This window comes from Patagioenas fasciata, chromosome 1 (genome assembly GCF_037038585.1).
Source record: "Patagioenas fasciata isolate bPatFas1 chromosome 1, bPatFas1.hap1, whole genome shotgun sequence".
Classification (NCBI taxonomy): domain Eukaryota; kingdom Metazoa; phylum Chordata; class Aves; order Columbiformes; family Columbidae; genus Patagioenas; species Patagioenas fasciata.
The window spans coordinates 34,764,594-34,782,159 of NC_092520.1; the positions used below are offsets into that span (position 1 = coordinate 34,764,594).

Consider the following 17,566-nt stretch of genomic DNA (forward strand, 5'->3'; position numbering starts at 1 on the left):
TGAGTATGGGTGGTTTTGTTTTCTTTTGAAGAGGGATTTTCTGCAATAACAGGAAATGAAGACCTGTTTGCAAGCAATAAATATTTAACAGGTTAATGCCAGCAATTTTGAGTATGTGTTCTTGTGGCTTTTTTTTTAAATTAAAGCCTGATTTTTATGTAAAAAATGAAAGAAAAGTATCAGGAACCTACAAGTAGTACTTAAATAATCAAAATATTAAAGCAGGCAGCCACAAAATTAAAAGAGTCTAATGTTTCTGTCGATGATAGCAAAGATACACCATATTTCATATTTGTCCATTGTTACAAAACTGCTAATACAGAAGGAATTAAAAAGGAGCGTGTTGTCTGAAACCACTGCCTGTTAGGAGAAAAGCTACCACAAAAGCATTTGTTTAGCATTTTGAGGAACACAGAATTGAAGTACAAGGGATATTAATATAACCAGCTGTGGCAGAGAAGCAGCTAGAAAATCATGAGAGTTGCCTGACTCGCAGTGTCCACAGTGTTCCCCTAAGGAGAACATGTATGCTAAAATACCAGTCCCTCCATAGTTGCTGTGATGCATGGAGAAAACTGAGTTTTCTACATATTTCTTCTCCTTCTGTGACTGAGAGGAGGTTAAAAATTCTGCCGGTGAGTAAAGCAGAGGCAGTTTTGGCAGACAGCCCTCTTCACAGTGAATTTCAGTGGCCAGGCAGTGACAAATTTTTAGGCTGCCTTGATGCTGCTGAGCATTTTTAGTCTAGACTACAACAAAAGCACCCTGGATTAGATGGTAAGTGGCTGGGAATGCTCTCCCTCCTGTCTAATTTTGGTGAATTTCAGTGGCCAAGCAGTGACAAATTTTTAGGCTGCCTTGATGCTGCTGAGCATTTTTAGTCTAGACTACAACAAAAGCACCCTGGATTAGATGGTAAGTGGCTGGGAATGTTCTCCCTCCTGTCTAATTTTGTGTCTTTCCTAAGCAGTCTTAACCTTTGCCTTCAGGGTATCCAAAGGCAAAACAGGCTCAAGGTTTTGTGTAAGCTGGGAGAGGTTTGTTGCAAAGGCAGTTTTTTTCCCTAGGAGTGGTCACTTTTCAAGTTTCCATTTGCTGAAGGAGCTGTTAACTTTTAGTACTGCCAGTGCTGATGACTTTGCTGGATATTTTCAGAATATAGATTTATTTGTAAGAAACTTTCTCTTGTTAAAAAAAGTTCAGACCGGCAGTTGTTAAAGTTGAAAAAACCTGCTGGGTTAAACTGAAGCAAACAAAAGAGATCCTGTCACCTCATGCACTGGGCATCATTTTCTGTGAAACTTAATAAATGTGCACACGCTGCCCTTGCTGTGTTTTTGCATTGCTGCTAGTGGGAGGTGATACTTTCACACAAAGAGTTTTTTCTTCCATTCTCAGACGTAACAGCATATCACTAAGAAGCTTATGTGCGGTTCCATGTGTCCAAAAGATCAGACACTAAAAGCCTTAAAAAAGTAGGAAAAAGGGTCTCATTAGTTATGAATTTGGACTCCTTAAGTGTGTTTTCAGAAAAAAGACTAATATAAAAATTTAATATTTTAAATAATCATAATCTGTGATTTTAATCCTGTTTCTTTATATATGGCAAACACTGAACAGATATGATAGATTTCCATATATGTGTGTTTGTGCCTGCTTGCTTATAAAATTAAATTTGAGTGTTGTCTACCAGCAAGTGCAAGCACTCACTAAATTAATTAAAAAAAACCCCTTTTTCCAAACTTTATTCCTGAAGGTTTGCCTGCCTCAGCACATGCCAGTGATTGCTCCATATAAAGCTAATTGTTAAAAGTAAGGATTTTGTTTAGCCTTTTAAAGGATTATAACACTGACCTGAATTCAGCAAAGTATTTAAGCAAGGGCTTAATTTCCAGCATTTTCAGAGGATGGAGCCGAACAAGTTCCTGTTTGAGGTAAAGCAATAGTGGCTGCTGCTGTGCCTGGGTTAGGCAGGAGGGAAGGGGACACGTAGCTGACTGATGCTGTCTAACGTTGGTGGTCAGAACAGGGTGACCGTAGGTTGACTGGTATGTGGCTCTGTAGGTTACAGACACTGGCCAGAGGTGACTGGGCACCCACATTCTAATAACTAACAAGAATTCTTTCCCATACCCTTCCACCACTATTTCCTAGTCTTGGGGACATATTACAATGTATTCATAAAGATATCAGCTTCTTAACTTTTATTTGTATCATTAATAAAATATGGTCAACTAATATGTATTTTTTTTCCTCTGTCCTGAAATACTTTTACTTTAGGAAATACGATTTATCTCTGGGAGTTCTTACTAGCACTGCTCCAGGACAAAGCTACGTGTCCTAAATATATCAAATGGACTCAAAGAGAGAAGGGCATTTTCAAACTGGTAGATTCCAAGGCTGTGTCCAGGTTGTGGGGAAAACACAAAAACAAACCTGACATGAATTATGAAACAATGGGTAGAGCTCTCAGGTATGTGCCTTTTTAATAATACACTGGTTTTGTTGCCTTAGTGTTTGCGTGCATTAAATGCCTTGTCTGATTTGTGTAACAACGGTAAAGAGTGAATATTCTACCAATTTGGGAAATTAAGAAGTTATTTCAGCAAAATAAATAAGCTAACTAAAAGTAGCACTTACTAACCTCAACTCCAATCATTCACCTTCAGCCTCAGCTCAGACATTCAGTGCTGCTGCAGAAACTGCATTTTTCACAGTCAGGCACAGCCAAAGTAAGAGGCTGAAGATTCCAAGTGGGGCAAGCCTTTTACATAAAATGTGAACCTCTTTTCTCAAAAAAATCCTAAATTCAGGTGTGTTAATGAAATTATTTCTACTTACTGCAAATTACCTCATTTCCAGTGGAAGACACAGTTTTAGAATTCAGGTCTGGGTGCACTTACGTGTACAGTGTTAAAACATTTTCTCTTGTGCCTCTGCCTATCAGACCGGCATTTTTCTCATACAGAAAAGACTGTGCGAAATACAGGGACATCCACTAGTGTGGGTGATGGCAGCTTCAGTCTTACCTGCTGGTTAATAATTGTCCAACTGAGCAGCTGTGCATTTCTTTTCATTTCCCTTCGCCCCTCACCTTGGTGTGTGTAATTTCAAATAGTCATATTTATTTGTAAATATAACAGTAGTAGTGCTTTCCTGTCCTGTTCCCTTTGCTTTCTTGTAGCTAAAATGTCTGCCTGTGCTCGCTGCTGCATAAGCACAAATTCAGGTAACTGAAAGAACTGTATGAGTCAAGAGGAGAATTACAAGTTTCATGCAACTTTTAAAGGTCATGAGTTGATAGGAGAGCTGCCAAGTCATGGAGTTCTCTTTCTCCTCAGAGTTGTCTGAGGTTAAAATTAAAAGGTGACAAGAAATACCAGTGAGAGAAGGGGAAAAATGCGCTATTAAATTGGCGACTCCTTTATAATGAAGCAAATAGGCACTTAAAATACTGAACTTTAAGCTTCTTGTTAGTGCGAGTCTTGTTGTCTGGGAGTTTTGTTGCCCCTTTTAAATTTTTCTTTAAATTTTGCTTTGGTTTGGTTCTTGGCAAAAAATACTGTGTAACTTGATGTGTGTATGCTTTAAACAGATACTATTACCAAAGAGGAATACTGGCTAAAGTAGAAGGTCAGCGCCTAGTATATCAATTTAAAGAAATGCCAAAAGATCTCATCTATATCGATGATGAAGATGCGAGCCCTAGCACCGAATCATCAGATTCAACTCTGCTCTCAACTCCTGTGGCCAATAGAAACCAGTCGAGCAGATCTCGAGCATCTGCAAACGCGGGAACAAAGGGAGGATCAACCACAATGCTAAAAACAGGAAACTTGAAGCCGGCTAAGCTGAAGGAGCACGTAGAAGTTGTGCAGCAGCAGACACCTGGCTTGACTTCAGAAGTTTTGAGGACAATGCAATCTCCACAGCCAGTACATCCCACGCAGCTTTTTCGGACAGTTCACGTAATGCAGCCGTTGCAGTCCCTCACGGAAGGACACGCGGCCGTAACCAGTAATGTTCCAGACGAAACGTTAAATCCCTCGGTTCAGAATATAAGGTAAGAAAACGTACAGGAAATAAGTGTATGAATAATAATAAATTCACTGGATGATGGCTAGATAGACTAGATTCTTTGTTGTGCTTCAAAAGAATTGCTTGTCTCCCAGTTTGGTTGAAGTGAAACGGTGTCTTTGTGGCTGATCCTAGGAGTTGGGGATTACTGCAGTGTACTGCAATGTGTACACTCATAAAATGCTCTGCCTTTGGTGGAGGGAAGCACATCTTTCATGTGATATTAAGCCTGATGCACATCCTTTAGAGAGGGAAAATACACAACTTCTCTTTAAAATCGGTATCATTGGTTCTATCCTGTAGCAGAGACAGTATTTTCATTACTCTCTTTTTCACCGACTGTTTAACGTCTTCGCTTTTGAATTACACGCGGTGTGTCTGCATGATCCCTTCAAATAGATTTTCCTTTTTTGTCATCTCTTTCATCTTTTGCATTGTCTTGAGTTACAACAGGGGAAAGCTCCAGCTCTGGCATTTTGCTGCTGTTACAAGAGCGTGTTCTTTTGATTTTTAGAAAGCAATGAACGGGATAATCTCATGGGAGTTGTGTATCTGCAGACTATTTTGGGAGACAGTCATACTTCCACACTTAATTTGTAAATCAACTGACTGACACTACACAGCATTAAAGCATCATCATCCTTTGCACCTACATCCCCCTTGGTAGCAGCATCCTAAGTGAAGGAAGTTTTAAAAGCAATCACTTAAGCCTGGTTTTACCCTAGCCTGCGGCGTCCCCTGATGGAGCTTCTTTGTCTTCACTGACTGCAAAAGACCTAAAACAAATAAATGTTCGTGAAATCTAGACCCTTCACAGGAATGTCAAGGTAGTAATTCTTTACCTTAAAGCTGTTTCAGGAAAGCTTCAGTATGTAATTCAGGAGCTGCACATTCATAGTGAATTATGAGCATCACTTTGTTTTTTGAGCTTTACTGTGTTAACATCACTGTTACAATGGTCAGCATTTGGTGCTGCAAAATGGTAATTATGCTATTTCCTTCTCCCTTCCTTTATTCTTTCCTTTGAAAGTTACATCCAGAGCCACCAATAGATTTGAAGTGGTACTGACTGCCTGGGGTTAACTATGGAATTTTGTCAAACAGTAGTAAGTAATGACACTAATAAGACTAAATTATTTATTTGTTTCCAAAGAATAAGTTTTGCTCTCTCCTCTGTTCTACTAGGGGGATGCTGTAAGAGCTGGTTGGTTATTAAAACTCCACTTACATAAAAGGAAAATCCAGGATAGCAATAACAGCCAGTTTTTTTAGAGGAAGGGGAAGAACTGAACCTTCAGATCAGCCTCCAGTGACTGATACAATAGAATCAATAAGAAACGCTTCAGGAGATAACCAAGTAGTTGAGGAAGCGTAAGGTTTATGTGTAGGAAATTACAAACCAAGAGTGCAGCTTTGATGAGAAAAAAAAGTTACACTATCTCTTTTTTTCCTTGGGGTAAAAAACCCTCAAACTTTAAAATTATCCATGGACTTCCTAGTTTGAATCCTTTTTTGAAAATATATTCCTGAAAAAATTGAAATATTTTCTTTCATGCTGCAATATGAAAAATTCATACTGAAAAGAGAAATTCACTGCTGCAAGGGAATAAATACATTGCACCACAAAAGCAAAAATAGTTTTCTTTTGTCTTTTAATTCTGATACGCATGATTTGAAATCAAATTGTGTTTTACTTATTGTTCTAACAAGATGCAAAGGGAGGAGGGAAGGGTTATATTGATCAGAAGTTTATGTGAATGATAATTATGAAGAATTTGACAAAAAAGCCCAACAAACAAAAAACCAAAACCACCAACAAAACAATTTTGAAATTAATTTAGAAAATTAATAAAAATCTGCACTAAGGTGATGTCTGGTAAGTTTTTAAAGATTAGGGATGAAGCTACTCTGTTCAGTGCAATCTTATGATTTCAGGGTTAAATACTTCTAAGTTGCAAAAAGTGAGGGGTAGTAATAGCAACAGGAAATGAGTACAGACATAATTCAAGCTATACAATCACCATTTAAGTCAGTAGAATAATGATATTAAACATTAATAGGGGGAGAGTTCAGCAATTTACGGAGTGAAAAAGCGCTACGCTAGACCTACATTAGTTTGTATATCAAAAACTATGACAATAATATAGATGGTATAAAAAATGGTAACAACAAACAGAAGCATCTGTAGGGCCTGATAAGTCAGGCGGACAAGAAGTCCAGCCTAACATTTGGAAAGCTACTCAGTGACATGATGACATCCAATTATTGCGTTATGGTGTTTCACAATCAGACCTTGGGCAATAAACTACGGGGAAAAAAAGTAGTAGAGAAGATAAACATGTGAAGTTAAAATGAAGTAAAAGCCTTAAAACCTTAGTTCTTTGTTGCATCATTTCTAATCCTGTTTGTAATTTAAAACGTTTTCCCACAAGGTCTTTGGTTGCACCTTTCTTGGGCGAGATGACAAAGTGTTTCAGATGAAGGGGAAAAAAGACCCATTTTATCTTTTCAGCACAGTATGTAATTACTGACTGCTGTAGATGTACTGCTAATTAAGAAAGAATGTACTAAGGTGTTGTAGCAGTTAGAGTGAAAATAAAAAGCACAACTCAGATTTTGTGTGTGTGCTTTTAACCAGAATGGGCCAAGCTGCAAACCGAGGTGCTGATGAGCCCTGCACAGTAGTCGCTGCCCGTTCTAGGCACTACAAGTACAATTTATGACAGATGGATTTCTGCCTAGTTTCAAAATGCAAACTTCAAATACTTTGGTGAGGTAAAAGGAGACAGTGAACGTTTTTTGAAGCGTATGTTTTAGATCTTGTTTTATAATAAGGCTAAAACAAAGGAACTGAATTTTGGCTTGGTTTATTCAAAGAGCTATAAATCTCTTGGAGTTGAATGTGTTTATGTACATGTTCTGAATTGCTGCAGTGAAGCTTCCATTAAGGTTGAAATTAATGGTCTACATGATTTGAAAATGTACAGCACATACAGTTGCCATTATAGAAGAAGAGCTGACAAACCTTGTGATGTATGCACAATCTCTGTAGGGTTGTGGTTGGAGTCACTTTATAGTAGTTTTATAAGGCAGCATAAGAACAAATACTAGGTTGGTGCAAAAGTAAATGCAGTTTTTGCATTGTCAAAATTTGCCATTTGATATTGGAATACGTTCTTAAATAGATGTGGTTATGTTGTATATAATTTTAAGGTGCTTTTTTTTGCTGACTTATTACTTGCTGTTTATTTTATATTTATTTTAGACTATGGAAATTGTGTTAGAGAAAAAGCAAATTAAAGCAATTTTCTAATTCGGGTTCAAAATGAGTCATAAAGCAGCAGAGACAACTCACAACAACAACGCATTTGGCCCAGGAGCTGCTAATGAACGTGCAGTGTGCTGGAGGTTCCAGAAGTTCCACAAAGGAGACAAGAGCCTTGAAGATGAGGAGCATAGTGGCCAGATGTTGGAAGTTGACAACAACCAATTGAGAGCAATGATCGAAGCTGATCTGCTTACAACTACACAGAAGCTGCCGAAGAACTCAGCCTTGACTGTTCTACAGTCATTCAGCATTTGAAGCCAATTGGAAAGGTGAAAAAAAAAACTTGATAAACTGATGGAAAATTTTAAAAAATCATCTTTTTGAAGTGTCATCTTATTCTACGCAACAACAATGACCCATTTCTCAGTTGGATTGTGACACGCGACACGAAGTGGATTTTATACGACAACCGGCAATGATGAGCTCAGTGGTTGGACCAAGAAGAACCTCCAAAGCACTTCCCAAAGCCACACTTGCACCAAAAAAAGCTTGCGGTCGCTGTTTGGTGTTCTGCTGCTGGTCTGACCCACTACAGCTTTCTGAATCCCAGCAAAACCATTACATCTGAGAAGTCTGCTCAGCAAATCAATGAGACGCACCAAAAACTGCAACACCTGCAGCCAGCATTGGTCAACAGAAAGGGCCCAATTCTTCTCCACAACAACACCAGACTGCACGTTGCACAACTGACGCTCCCAAAGTTAAACAAATTGGGCTGTGAAGTTTTGCCTCATTTGCTGTATTCACATTCTCGCCAAACAACTACCACTTCTTCAAGCATCTCAACGACTTTTTGCAGGGAAAATGCTTCCACAACCAGCAGGATGCAGAAGATGCTTTTCAAGAGTTTGTCAAATCCTGAAGCACAGATTTTTATGCTACAGGAATAAACGAACTTGTTCCTCGTTGGCAAAAATGTGTTTGACTGTAATGGTTCCTATTTTGATTAATAAAAATGTGTTTGAGCCTAGTTATAAGGTTTTAAAATTCATGGTCCAAAACCACAATTACTTTTGCACCAACCTAATAGAAACATTGTTTGACAGTTGGTGTTCTGAGGTTGGAGCATGTAGATAGAGCATTAGTGAGAAAGGGCAGCCAGGGTTTGGGAATGATCCTCAGCAGTTTTTCCGATGTGTACTGGTTAGTGGTTGGGCTCTTCCTTGAAGCGTGAATGTCTTGGACCCATATAATTTGTCTTAGGCAATGTAGCTTCTAAAGTTTTATTCATAAATATGTTCTTCCCTTTTCTTCATGGAAATAAATGGTCTTCACTTTGCAGGGGGAAAAAAGTTATTAACTACATACTATAGAGAAAATATTAAGGAATTTTGAGGCAGAGTGTGGCAGCGCTTCTCCAGGGCCTCTGCATCTCTCAAAGAAACAGGAATGCCAATGAAAATCAGGAGTTGGTTCTTCGGGGAAGACAGGCAGTGGTTTCATTTATAGCTGTGCAAAGCTCATGCAGAGTTCTGTGTACCTTCAGGGAAGGGTCGTGTCTTGCTCTGAAGTGCAAAGATCTTGGCTTTTGGATGGCTTTCAGTGGGCTTTAAATAGAAATTTTGGTGCTGCTGTATGCAGGGGAGACAAGGAGAAGTGTTACTTGCCAGGGGTAGATGCCTCTTCTTCAGCCCCAGCACTGACACAGAAAGGCTGTGATGTGGTGCTAACCCCAGCTTGAGGAGGACAGGAGCAGGGTCAGGTCGTGCAAACCGAGTTTTGCTGACCAGGGAAGATCTGGCATCGCCAGTGGGAATATTCAGAATTGCAAACTCACTGCTGTTCTGTAGGACTAACCGCCCTGGCTCTGTGCACACGAGCACAGTTCCTGCAGTCTCCAGTTGTGTAACTGGAAGCTGAATTTGGCACCACATGTTTCCAGCGATAAGACAAAAATGCCTCTCTGGATGAGCGTTTTATTGCTAACTTTTTTCCAATGAGTCAGCTTTTTTAAGGAAGAAAAAAAGTTTCTTTGAATTTACTGCTTGTTAAATTGTTCTGTTTGAACTAGAAAAACGGATACAGGTTAACTAGAATATCTGCCGTATTGGAGTAATTGTGTTTTAGCTTGGAATTTGGAGGCACCGAAGTAGGCCTGGGATTCAGCTCCATGTTCATTGGGTTGTTCTGAGTATAAAGGGCATCCTTTCTATTGCTCCAGAAAGCATAACCTCTCCTGTAATGCCAGGGACTTTACCTCGTCGTGGGTAGTCTAGGACATCGTACAGGCCTCTAAGATGCCTGCATGTGAGCAACTAAGAGATTCTCATGTTACAAACAGTGTGAGAAGATAATATTGTGAGTAATTTAAAATTATACATGTCTGTTTCTTAATGACTGTATGTGGGACATGTTCTAGCTGGCAGCTCTGTATACCAGGAAGACTACAACTGGCTGCCTGCTGACAGATCCTGTGCAATGCTTTAGCAGACTTCAAGTTTTAAACACAACGTTTCTGTCAAAATTCAGATTATTGTTTCTTTTCTGTATTTTCAAGTCGTCATTGTGATAGCTTGGACAGAGCATGTTAGAAGACCAGTATCCTGACTCTGTTTTGTAGCTGGGGAAAAAGCTAATACAGACCACAAGGGACCAGTGGGATATGTTCTGTGTTGGACTAGATGACCTCCAGAGGTCCCTTCCAGCACCAACCACTCTGTAATTCTGGAGAACTGCTACATGATGAATCAGCCACAGCTTTCATCTTGACCTTTTTGCAATCTTTGGGTAGAAAATGTTGCCGTCATTCTTCCTGAAGGTGACACAGGTATGGACCACAGTGTCAAGATCCTCATTCAAGAGGAGAAGGAAATAGCTGAAGGTGAATTGTGTTTTTTCTGGTATGAGCATTCTGAGTAAGAACAGTGATGAAGCCAACAATATGCCAACACAGTGGATTGTCCTGATAAGCAGAGGGAATTACCTTTGAAAGCCGTATATACCCCAGGCAAACACATATGCTTTCTGCTATGGTTCCATAACCTGTTTCAGTGTCCAGGGTGTGATGTATTGATGGTCTAACTGCAGCTATGCTGAAGCTGAAAAATGAACAGATTTGTCGAGCATGAGTTTATCAACTCTGAAAACATGATTACAGCTGCTGTTTCAAATAAAGTGTCTTCATCTTATGCCATGTACAGACATTAGCTTGTGTAAATTGTGTAGTAATGTCACTGTTATGTTCTATAATCATAGAACACCTACCTATATTGATTTTGCTTGTGCTTGCACACAGACGCAGGGAGGCAGTCTGGCACTGTCCTGCTGAGATTTGGCATTGACCATCTGCTTTCAGTCTCTTTTCTCTGAATGAGAACAAGAGTCAAATGTGCACGATGTCAGCTAATACTGTAGCCCATCACTCCTCTGCCATTCCTATGAGTGTGATGAATAAAAACCATCACAGGTGTCAGTCTCAGTAAAGAGCTCTCTAGGGGTCCCTGGGATTTGACAGGGAACATGAGAGAAGGAATACGATGCCAGTTGCAGACTTCTAGATAATGGGAAACAGCTCCTGGATAATATTTGGAAGGCCTTACTTCAATCAGCCAGCATCAGTGCACATGCTTTGCCTCTGTTTGCAGTTAAACAATGGTCTTCTATCAGTGCAACAAGTTGGGTCTTCATGCCTGCACTAGAAGTTCTCCAGCACAGCAGTTAGCAGGTACTGTTGGATCTGGCTCAGCCTTGCTGTAGCCTTCCCCAAAAGGAGGGAAGCAAGTGATTGTGGTAAAGAGTTGATCTCTGTTGTCTTTCTAAAACTACCTGAAAGGAGGTTATAGCATGGAGGGTGTTGGTCTCTTTTCCCAAGTAACAAGTGACAAGGCAAGAGGAAATGGCCTCAAGGTGTGCCAGGGAGGTTTCAGTTGGATATTAGGAAATAATTCTTCACAGAAAGGATTGTCAGGCATTGGAACAGGCTGCCCAGGGAAGTGGTTGAGTCACCATCCCTGGAGGTGTTTAAAAGACGTATGGATGAGGTTCGTGGGGACATGGTTTAATGGTGGATTTGGCAGTGCCAGGTTAACGGTTGGACTTGGTGTTCTTAAAGGTCTTTTCCAACCAAAACAATTCTATGATCTCTGAAGTGAAGGCTTGACTGTATCCCAGGTTTGAGCATGGTGAGGAAAATGTCCTTCCTAAGGGAGTTGTTCATCAGAAATAGGCTGATGTCATCTCAGGGGGCTTCTACAAGAAACTGTAATTTAGCTTACAACAGGGTGTGTTTCTCAGAACACATGTAGAATAGCAACAACTTCTATCACAGCAAAGACATTGGTTATAACCAAACATTTTGCTTTTATTTTCCTGCAGCTGAGAAGACTTTTTCTTAAGCCCATTTCTGATTTAATTTCTGCGGTAGGTAGGGAGAATGCTGCTTATGGCAGAAGAGACTTCAGAGTCATTTAGACAGATTCATTTTGTCTCTGCACAATGAGAAGCTTGTCCACAGGAGCTCTCTTTACCTGTCTTTGGCACTGTCGAAAGAGGTGGGGTTTCTGCAGGTCTCTGTTAGTAGCAAAGTTTCTGAGATTTAATTTGCGTGAGTGTGCAGTTTTGAAAAATTCTGGAAAGGAGGCTGCAAGATTGTGTGAGTTAGCAAGAAGGACAGCAGACTGGAGAACTGAGTCCTTTGTGTCCTCACCATATAAGAGATTCTCTTGTCCAGGTGAAGAGCTAGACAAGAACAGGCAAGTTCTGCCTCCCTTTTGCAGGAGGAGGCTGTGTTCAGACCTGGCACGAAGGCATCAAGTGCCGTTCGAAGTCCCACGGGTATTCCCACTTAGCACCGCCCGTCTGCATGGCTTGTGCTGCAGAAGCGGCAGTGGTGATGACGGGGATAATGCTGGGGTGCAACACTAACCAGGTTGTTGAGGGTTCTGCAGATCATGTAGACAAGCAGAGCTGTGGAACAGTTTGCAGAGACAGCAGGGCTCCTGAGTCGCGTTCAGCTGATGCTTCCTACGGTCACTCGGGAGATTGCCTCTAGACTTGGGCATCTGAAGTGGTTCTGACAAACACACCACACCCCTCCGCCTCCTTCCTTCTGCCTTGAGTGACTCAGTGAGTTTTTTGCAACCACTTAGTTGAACAAATGGGAAAAGTCCCTGGAAGTTTGCCCGTTTATCTCAAGGCCATCGTTTCCCCTGTAGCTGTAGGTTGAACAATGTGTATGTTGGAGTGGGAATTCTCCTCTGTTACCTATTTCTATGTATTTCGTAATATCGCCCTGTTTCATTTTCTTACTTTGCTGTGAAATATTTTGTTTACTTTTGCTTGTGGCTTCTGTATTTTTTGGTATCTTCTCCCTTTCTCCAGTTCATAAATTTCCCATAAATTGCCATGAATACACTTGATTTTCCTGCCTGTCACTTAGTGTTTGCTTTATCATTTGTTACCTCTCGATGAGTTAATATGATATTGCACAATTCTAGACTGTTAACAGGACCAATGGCAGAAGAACTAGATGATCATTTTCTGACAAGCTAAAATGACTTCAGAATTTTTGTCATTTTTTTCCTCAGTTGTAACCAGACTCTTTTATGGCAGCATTTCCTTTTCATCGCTGTTGCTCAATGTCCTTCTTCTTTTGTAACCTCAGCAGCAACTTTTAAGGTGCAAACTTAGTTTACTTACTTACTTAAAAGTAGGAAGGGTGTTAGCAAATTGATAGTGAAATTCAGAAACATAGCAAAAGACACAGTTCAAAGCACCTAAAATAATGTAACCCAGTGTTTAGAGATCATCTAGTGTGTACTTTTTTTTTCCTGTAAAACAGGAAAAATTATTAAAGCTGTATTTTTTTTCAGTGATATTCAAGGCAAATAGTTTGAGCAGGTAGATTTTTAGTTTGTAAACAGATGCAGTTTTTTGTAGTCTTACCAGTTAAGTCCACCAGTAGCACAACTAGCTACACGTATACATGTATTTATGGGGCTGAGCACTACTTAATCCTGTGCTTGTACAGACATCTGCTGCTTGCTTTCCCTCTAGCAAGTTTACACGCTCTGTGTGTGTGTGTACATATTATAATATATGTGTTTACATATGTTTGTATCATATGTAATATGTGTTTTGACTGCTGGAGAAGATAGAGCATCTGGAGTAAACTGTTAGTAACAGTATAATGTACAGATATAGGAATTGCTTTCAGGAGAAATAAAACGGCTTAATATCAATATGCAGGTAATAATTGCAGTGTGTTGAGACAAAACACTCTGGTTCAGTTGTCTCAGAGCTGCTGCTCCTAGTGCTTTGCAGAATACCCCCTGCACTGATTACACCCAGTTCACACTTTGTGAGTTTGTCCTTTAGAGCCATTTAACAGCTAGAAGCTTTTATTTTTACTGTTTTGTTTTAAAACGAAACAACTAAGGAACATGGAAGTAGCTTCAGAGTAATACTTGGATGGCATATCAGCACAGGCTAGCAGCTTCAGCTGCTGCTTTCAAAACTGCAAATATTGAGTTGATCTTAATCCTTCGGGCTCAAGTAAGTTTCTCTGTGGATTACACAGCTGGCTTGGTTTCTACTCAGATACTTTTAATGCTTTTTCTGAAGGCAGGTGTCAGTTGTCTTTCCTTCTTAGCTGTTGCGCTTGCATTGTTGGTCTCTATAGGCTTTCCTGAGTTGGGGTGTATCTGTGTGACATTTTGATTTTACTGCAAGTTTGTTTAACTGTAGGTAGTTTCATATATATATATATAATATATATATATTAAAAAAAAAAAAAAGGCACTAGTGGGTGTCCTCATACTCTTACTACTTTTGACGCAGACATTTGTGATATTTTTTTTTTTTCTATCAAGGTCCCTGGGTAAGAAAAACAGTTAGCAGTGATAACCCTGAGCAGACTTGGTGTGAGTCTTGGTGCTGCATTCTGAGCCTTGCACTTCAGTTGCTGTTATTTGCTGTGCAGCACCAAGTTGAAAAGAAAGAAGCAATTGCTCGAGTTGGTGCTTCACCTCCAGCCAGTCCCCATTTCCATGAGCTTCTTATTCCTTGGGTGGTCTCCATTTGTGTGAAACAGGAACTTAAGATTAATTCTGGTGTCAGTCGCATCAAATTTTGTGTCCTGGTTATGATGGTTATTTTATGATGAGACCTGTATGGGCTCCTCATGGGCAAAGATTTGGATTTGTTTTGCTACAGCAGCATTCCTGGGTGCAACCTTCCTCTCATTTCTTGCGAAGAAGAGAAAGCTACAGATGCAAATTTTGTTCCTTATATTACCAAGCCATGCTGGAGGTGGGAACAAGATTGCCTGCAGCAGGGACTGGCAGCTGGAGGATGCTCAGGGACACACTCTGAACCTGATGCCAGCTGGGTTACCAGAGCTGCTCTTGCTGGAACAATCGGTGGAGCTCTGCTGGAGGCCTTTCCCAGAGGACCGAGCTGAGAGGGACCTGGGAAACCCTCTACAAGTGTTCGTTCACTTGTCTCTGCTGCGGCACTGGGGAAGAGAGGGTGCAGCTCCTCATGCAGTTGGAATACTGCCAGCAGTAGCATCTGCACACACATTGCCCCGTAGCTTCAGCATCACATCAGTCCTGTTTTGGTGAGCTTTTTGTTGCAACTGTAGATAGCCAGAACATGGCTTTCCATCTGATTTAAACTGATGTTTTGGGAGCAAATTCTGTCGAGTTGCTTTACCAGAAGGAGTGTACAAGCCTGGCAGACGGAGAGCTGTGTTCTGGGAGTCTGAAAAGGTCCTGACCAGACTCACCATACAGTGCAGATATTTTTGCATATAGTTAAACATATATATAGATGTCAGGAGAATTGAGGCCTGACTTAGAAATCATTTATGCTTGTGACTTAAGAATTACTTAAGGTACCTTGTGAAATTGATGGCAGGCATGTAGTGGGTTATGCTTCTTATGTGGGTTGATGCTTGAGAAGGAGGTCTTAGATGTGACTCCCAGGTTTTCTGATGAATTACCGAATGTCTCAAAGGCAGGCTGTTCAGTTTGGCAATGGCAGTACTGTTCGTGCAGGGGACCTTTACTCTGGGAACTGCGTTGCTGAATTTTGAGGATCAGGTTTAGTTCTTGTTTTACTGCTACCTCTTTTGGAACCTTTAGGTAAATGAAATGTTTATGATGCCAAATGATTTTTCAATAGTAAATCTATAATTATTTTTCAAAACTCAGCATGGAAGGGTTCTGACTTTACAATATTTTCTAATCTTAATAGGACTTTACAGACTCCAACCCAAGTTCCTGTGGTTGTTTCTCCTGGAAACCAGCAGCTGCACACTGTAACACTCCAGACAGTGCCTCTTACTACAGTGATAGCCAGCACAGACCCAGCCTCAGCAACAACGCCCCAAAAATTCATTTTACAAGCCATTCCTACTTCACAACCCATGACGGTTCTTAAAGAAAACGTCATGCTGCAGTCTCAGAAGCCAGTCTCGCCTCCTTCCTCGATTGTGCTGAGCCCGGCGCAAGTGCAGCAGGTGCTCACCAGTAGCGTGCAGACAGTTTGCAATGGAACAGCCAACATGGCTTCGTCTCCATCCTTCAGTGCCACCACTCCCGTGGTGACGTTTTCGCCTAGCAGCTCGCAGGTGGTAGCTCACCCGTCAGGCACGGTGATCACTTCAGTTATTAAAGCACCAGAGACGAAACAGATTGGTGTGCAAGGAGCGGTAAAAGAAGATGACAGTGACAAATTAGATGAGACGGAGCAGCTGGAGCAGAGATTCCAGCAGCAACCCTTTGTGATGGTAGTGTCCAGTTCAAATGGTTTCCCATCTAACGTGCAAGTGAAGCAAGAAGATGAGCCATTGGAACCCAATTCATATTAATAAAGAATTTTTTAAAAAGACCCTGTGGATGATTATTTTCATAAATGTGATGGGACCTTTTCATTTCTGTATATATGATTTGATTCTGAAGCAAGATGTTGCAAAGCTACATAATTTCTGCAGTTAATTGTTAGAATTCATGCTTTAGAATGGATTTTGATTTTCTGTTAATTGCTAAATGTTATCATATAAATAAAATCATATGTTACTCATGTTTCAAAATACAGGCATGAAGGAACATGCTTTTTATGCTTTTAAGACTTTCTCCTGAGGTTGTTGGCCAAAGTTTCAAACTCATTTCTTACTGTATCTTTTCAGTCTTTTGCCAATTTACATTGCAGTAATGTAATGATAACCTTTTCTGTTTAATCTGTACGTGTATCGATTAACTTTTGAAGCAACAGTTACTTTTAGTGGGACGTTTTCATTCCATGTGTATGAATTTTTATGATCAAGTATGGGTTTCATACTGGTGAATTACACCAGTTTTAGACTTTGATAGCCAGGTATCCTCTTGCATTTTTTGCAGCACAAGTTCTTGTGTGTGCAAAATGGAATATACACTCCTATTGAGAGTACACAAAACATTTATTCCAGTAATGGACAATGCTATGTCTGTATTTTATATGAAAACATCAGATATATTTAATTATAGAAGCTAACAGCATCACTACAGGTGCAAACTTTTAATGCCATTTTGCAACTATGAAGCTTAACAATCTTGCTTTCTACTTCAGATTATTTTTTAAGGGGGGGAGGGAAATGAAATATATACAATTTATGCAGATATTTGGAGATTAATACTGCTAAGAGTTCTTTTTTTGATTGTAAATAATGTACATTCAATGTCATGAGGAAGTTTTTTCAGCTAATTTGTTTCCATACAAATTTTTGATAGATGCAAATAAGATCATTATGTTTAGAGTTATATGTATTCGTATTACAGAGTGAATTTGTATTTAAAGACAAATTTTTAAATGATGGAGCCCTCTGAACCTTGGGTCCTTGTCTTTTGTATTTTTAATTGGTTTATTATGAAAATAAATCAAGTGGAAAAACATTTTTCTCGATTTACTCTGAAATGTTTTTATATTATTATAATGTTTTGTCGATCATCATAAATAACCAAAATACACTGAGAAACAGAACGATGTGATTCATCATTGTGGGTCTGTGGTAGGACATGAGCAATTCATGGATCACTTAGGAACAGATTCAAATGCACCCAATGTGCTGTGGTTATCCTTTGAAACAGCAATACTGTAGGGTTTTGTAGTTCAATTGAAAGCTGAGATAAGTCCAAGAATGGGACTTAAACTCCTTTTCCGTCACTTCCCAACATGTTCAGA

At 40.0% G+C, this 17,566-nt stretch overlaps 1 protein-coding gene across 7 annotated transcripts in view; it reads left to right on the forward strand.

Annotated features, from left to right (window-relative positions):
- The window catches only part of ELF1 (E74 like ETS transcription factor 1), a 90,744-nt gene extending 73,467 nt beyond the window's left edge, over positions 1–17,277 (forward strand). For all 7 annotated transcript variants that reach the window (XM_071805883.1, XM_071805890.1, XM_071805887.1 and 4 more), the window contains 3 exons: positions 2,281–2,473; positions 3,596–4,063; positions 15,602–17,277. In XM_071805883.1, the coding sequence (XP_071661984.1) occupies positions 2,281–2,473; positions 3,596–4,063; positions 15,602–16,217 (1,277 nt within the window). In that variant the 3' untranslated portion in view covers positions 16,218–17,277. The remainder of the gene's footprint in view (positions 1–2,280; positions 2,474–3,595; positions 4,064–15,601) is intronic.
- The last annotated feature ends 289 nt before the right edge of the window (positions 17,278–17,566 follow it).